This window comes from Gastrolobium bilobum, unplaced genomic scaffold (genome assembly GCF_033153095.1).
Source record: "Gastrolobium bilobum isolate Gb01-03AN ecotype WA unplaced genomic scaffold, APGP_CSIRO_Gbil_v1 utg58643, whole genome shotgun sequence".
Taxonomy (NCBI): domain Eukaryota; kingdom Viridiplantae; phylum Streptophyta; class Magnoliopsida; order Fabales; family Fabaceae; genus Gastrolobium; species Gastrolobium bilobum.
In genome coordinates, this window is record NW_026895957.1 from 17,678 (window position 1) to 23,419 (window position 5,742).

Consider the following 5,742-nt stretch of genomic DNA (forward strand, 5'->3'; position numbering starts at 1 on the left):
TCCTGGTGATAAGGTGGTGGTGGCGGTGGCGGATGCTGGCTATCATTGCGACCAGTCCTCATTTCCTCCAACATGACCCTCATCATAGTCATGTTCGCCAGTTGGTTTACCTCAAGCACGTCTTCAGTGGCCTTCCTATTCGCCTCTCTCACGGCATCCATCATAGCCTGGTTGGCCACTCTAGTGGCCTCCTGATCAACTTGTCTAGCCGCCTGTATCTCAGCTAATACAGTCATGATAGGATCAGACTGACCCTTACTCGTCTCCCGAGTTCTCCTAGGAGGTTCCATAACTCTTCACATGTTATACAAAGGATGAGTTGATGAGGCCCACACAATGTGGTCACACTTGCATTATCATAGCAAAACCTAATAGAAACTCACAAGACAATTCACACAACAAGGCATCTTAAGTTATTGCAATACATACAGGCTTTTTTTCTTAGAAAGTGCTCTGATATCATAAAATGTAACATCTTATATGCACCCGATGTATCGTTACCATTCTTAAATCACAACCACTACGATGATTGATAACCATGATCACAATTATAAATATTGTATCGTTACTGCTACTGATATTGTTTCTATGACATTGTCACTACCATTCTTTTCAATCACTATCATTCTTTTTAATTTTATTAAACTCAAATTAGTTATTGGTTTGATCCCAGAATTGTGTCAATGGATCAGTGAGTCACTAGTTGGATCAGTTAAATTTAATTTATAGTATAATATCTAATAAATACAATAGTGACTGGATAACTACCATAAAAAAGTATTGACCTAATGGTAAATGTTATTGATATCTTTCCCAAGTACCCAAGTTTTGAATCCAAGCAGTAACCCCCATTAATTATTTCGGAAAGATTATATTTACAAATTTTTTATTTACAAACTTTTATAAATCACATTATGTGTTATCTATAAGATACTCTTAAGTAAAACATAATGTAGTTTGTAAAAAAAATAAATAAAAGTTTTCACTATAACCCTCCTCTAAATTGTTTTTTTTTTTTTTTTTTTAGTATTCTCCTCTAATTATTATACTTAAAACTTCAACAAAACAAAACGGTTCATCTGAAAACCAGTACGGGTTTACGGCGAATGGGATGAACCGTTCGGTCCATTACTAATAATAACACTGATTGTTCTCGTAATATATTCTATGAAGATTTTACATAAATTACATTATTAAAGGATATGATTGCGAGCAGAGATATGTATTAAAAAAAATTACAAATCGTACAAGTTGCATGCCTACGTATGAGGAAAGAAAATAAAACAATGTATTATTTCAGAAAAGTTAACCAGGGATGAATTCTCTCATTTTAAAATTATATATCACCTCATTATGTGAAATTTTTTTATAGTTATCTTTTTTTTCACATACGTGAAGTTCAATATCATTAATGAAAAAAAAAATAGATATAAAAAATTTACATAATCAAATAATATAAAATTTTAACATGAGAAAATACCAAATCCTGCAATAAGAGGACAATAGTAGATGGGAAACTAATAAAAACCACTCGTGCACTGCATGTGAATTGAAATTCACAAGAAGGGACAGATTAGTATCTTTGGAAGGCATAAAAATTGAGGTTTATTAATTCCACATTTCGGTTACCCAGTTGAGTAGAGTAGGTTAGGTACCTCAAATCCCGTTAGCATATGAAACCAACAGAGTCGGTTAAGACCTATATTATTAACTCTCTCTCTCCCCCCCCTATTATATATAGCCCAACCAAGCAGCCTTATAATAGAAGAATAATAGGACACAGGAAAGGGGAAGCAAAGGAAATAACCGTGCCATAAAGAGAGACACTTTTAGAGAGAAAGAAAGGAAAACAAAACATAAAACAAAAATAGCTTCGTTTATTTAAGTATCTATTGCTGAGGCTGTGTAATTTATTGACAAGCCAAAAATGGCAACTTTGCTGGGGAAGGAGCATGATTTGAACCTGAAGGAGACAGAGCTATGCCTAGGTTTGCCTGGTGGAAGCACTGAAGTGGAAACTCCAAGGGCCACCGGAAAAAGAGGGTTCTCTGAGACTCTTGATCTCAAGCTTAATCTTCATTCCAAGGATGATATGAATGAGAATTTGAAGGATGTCTCGAAGGAGAAGACCCTTCATAAGCCACCAGCTAAGTAATAATAGTCCCTTTCTCCACTTTTCTTGCATATTGTTAATGGCATCTGCTTGCTTCTATTTTCCATTTTCTTGTTCTTGGACCTAAAATAAGTTGATGTTTAAATTCCTTCCTGATTTTTGTTTCCTTTCAACCATCCAAGTACTATTAGTTAAGAATATAGGCTTGTACCAATAATCATTGGTTCAAGTGATAATAAAGAATCGGTTATCCTGAATCAAGTGATACCAACAATCGAGCCATGAAAATAGAGAAAATGATCTTGAGAGAACCGCCGCCTATAATGAATTTAAAAGTGTTCTAACCAGACTAATCTTAATCCATGAACTAAAAAATATATCCAAAAAAAAAACACACACGTTTCTTTCCCTACATCGCCATTCTATTTCTTCTATATTTTCTGCTTATTTCTTCGAAAATTTCCTTTTTGCTAATGGTAAACTATAGTATGCAATTGAATATACTTCTTCATTCACGATAACAGTATGCCATAAGTTGAATTTTGTCTAGTTATTTTTGTTTTTAATCTTGAACAAAACAAAAGAAGAATACAATTGATGATGGGTATTTGGAATATTTCAGGGCACAAGTGGTTGGTTGGCCACCAGTGCGCTCGTACAGGAAGAACATTATGTCGCAAAAGATTAATAGTGAGGATGGCACTGAGAAGACAAAAAACAGCACTACTTCTGTGGCATTTGTCAAGGTTTCCATGGATGGCGCACCTTACCTTCGCAAAGTGGACTTGAAAATGTACAAAAGCTACCAGCAATTATCTGATGCGTTAGTCAAAATGTTCAGCTCCTTCACCGTAGGTAAGCATTACACACAAGATTTCATCATATGTGTGTATATAATGGCTTACACTAATTTTATGAATAAGAAATTTTACACTAATATTTAATTTTTGATTCACTTATATGTAGGGATTGTAAATGGATTAAATGACTTATTTGATGCCTGTAGTCTAGCTTATGTCAAGTCAAGCATAGTCTAATATATTCAATAAACTAGAATAGAGTCAAGTCTTTAAAACAGTGTGTTTAGAAAATAAGTCACGTGCTTACTTTTATCAGGTCTGATCTATAAATCTACAAATCGGTCTATATGGTATTATTTATTTAATTTAATTAAAATAAAATAAAATAAATATTTAAGTAATTTAGAGTAATAAAATGATATTATTTTATTTATTGAAAACTTTGTAAATTTAAATAGACTAACAGATCTAGGCTGAAACTTTTGATTTTTTAATATAAATAGACAATATCTATAATTTAGTGTTTATATTAAACTAATAGGTCAACTTAGACACAAAATATTTTACAGAGACATGACATATATAGGTCAAAGCGTAGCTTGATCCAGCTCATTTACACCTCAACAATAATATCCAATAGCTCACATAATTAAAAAAAATTAAAACAATTAAATATAAATAAAATCAACGATCAAAAATAAAAATATAATTTATACCTCCGTTGCCTACGTATATATACGGCCCCAAAACCTCTCTTTACACAACTGCAAGACTAAGACAGTTGCACTGTTGCTCATGAAATTACCGATTAAACATTATTTTATTGCTCCTGATCTATCCGGCATGTGAATTTGTTGATGGTGCATGCAGAGTTGGATTTAATCATTTTTTTTTCTTTGGATTTAATCATATCAGCAATGTTACAATCTTGCTAATTGATTGTAGGTTAGTGCATGATTAACTATTACTTAATTAGAAGTATAATACACTGACTTTTCTTGTCATTTATGGTTTTTTTTTTTTTTTTGGTCTACTGAAGGAAACTACGGGGCCCAAGGAATAATAGACTTCATGAATGAGAGCAAGTTGATGGATCTTCTGAACAGGTCTGAGTATGTGCCAACCTATGAAGATAAGGATAGTGATTGGATGCTTGTGGGTGATGTTCCATGGGAGTAAGTTCTTCACCCACAGCAAACTATGCTGTATATATTCTTACACTTTTCATTAAATAAATGTCGTATACGGTATACCAAGTAAATTTTGTAATGTCTTTATTAATTAGTAGTATAAAATTCATCATGACTCATAATTATTTAATCAATGGAACATAAAAATCAATTAACCGTAGTTTGAGTTCAATTAAGTCTTGAAATTAACCCTTTTCTTTTTTCTTGAAGAATGTTTGTTGAATCATGCAAGCGTCTGCGAATAATGAAAGGATCAGAAGCGATTGGGCTCGGTATGTATTATTATATATCTTTAAACATCAACTATATATTTCTTATCATTCATCTAATGACTCGTGGAAATGATTATTAGGAAAAACAATTATTAATCACTTTTTATATTTGGCAATTTTGTTGGAAATATTAAAGTGTGATGTAAAGAATCAATTTAATCAAAAAACTTAAGTTATTAAGTGAATGTCATATTAATTGTATTATCTTATATTTTTCTAAAATGCACCTCACACAAAAGCTCATTGGGCTCGAAAGGTGGACAATACACAATCCCTAAAAACTCCACAATCTTTTAATTATTTTTTTAATAGAATAGGAGACATGTGAAAGTCGAATCCGTGACATGTGACCACTTGATCATGGAGGTTTTAATATCATATAAAAAATCAATTCAATACAAAAACTTAAGTTTTAGGTGAAAGTCATATTAATGTCAATTTTGTGTATTTCTATAACATGTGAGTGTTGTGAAATTTCACATCAGTTAGACATAAACCAAGTGAGGATGACATAAGCGGAAAAAAATCCCCATAATCATATAGTCTTAAATTTTTGGGTTGAGATGTGGTGTTAACTCACTTGTTGTTATGTATCATTTGATCCATTGATAGAGGTACTATCGCTTGCAAATAGTTATTCTAATGTTGGCATCTTTTTTAAACAAATTTATTCTGATGTTTTCCATTCCAAACAAATTAATTTACTGCTATTCTAATGTTGGCATCTTTTTCTGTACTTTCAGCACCAAGAGCCAAGGAAAAATGCAAAAGCAGAAGCTGAGACTGGCCTAATACATATTCAATATCAGAGTCCCGTTTAAAAGTGGATCTATAAAAGATATATAAAGCACTTCAGCAGAGACAAATATGGAACAATGTTATTTGTTTGGATGTGTCTCTATTTTGTTTTGATCGTATATAGATTCAAGTTTAATTTTATGGGCATTTGTACTGAACAAGAAGCAAATAAACTCAGCCTATATATTAGTCTGGCTTGTTTATTATTACTGTTGGCTTGCTAATAAGCACTTGTTCTGCTAGCTATGTGAACCTGCTCTGCTGTCGATATTGTCGTGTGCTTAATTCCTTCAATTTTAATGCATTATTTATTCCTGTCAAAAGATTCTTCACATAATTTATTTTGTCTGTGTTTTAATTAATTTGTGTACAACAAAGTTATTAATGTCTCAGCTGGATGGGGAAAATATCAAAAATTTTATATTGTCCAAAGTTAGAGAGGGGAACATGCCCATGTGCATGGTGATGGGGTTTCTTTGATAGCCATTAGTTATACAGTATATTATAGAATAATATATTAGTATACAGTATATTAGTATACAGTATATTATAGAATAATTCTATAATTA

General features: G+C 32.0%; 1 protein-coding gene across 1 annotated transcript; it reads left to right on the top strand.

Moving 5' to 3' along the window:
- The first annotated feature begins 1,802 nt into the window (after positions 1 to 1,802).
- LOC133296969 (auxin-responsive protein IAA14-like) lies at positions 1,803 to 5,421 on the top strand. Its single transcript, XM_061496010.1, has 5 exons — positions 1,803 to 2,151; positions 2,736 to 2,968; positions 3,953 to 4,088; positions 4,314 to 4,375; positions 5,119 to 5,421. The coding sequence occupies exons 1-5, from the start codon at positions 1,928 to 1,930 to the stop codon at positions 5,154 to 5,156; spliced, it is 693 nt and encodes a 230-aa protein (XP_061351994.1). The 5' UTR covers positions 1,803 to 1,927; the 3' UTR covers positions 5,157 to 5,421.
- Positions 5,422 to 5,742: the final 321 nt, after the last annotated feature.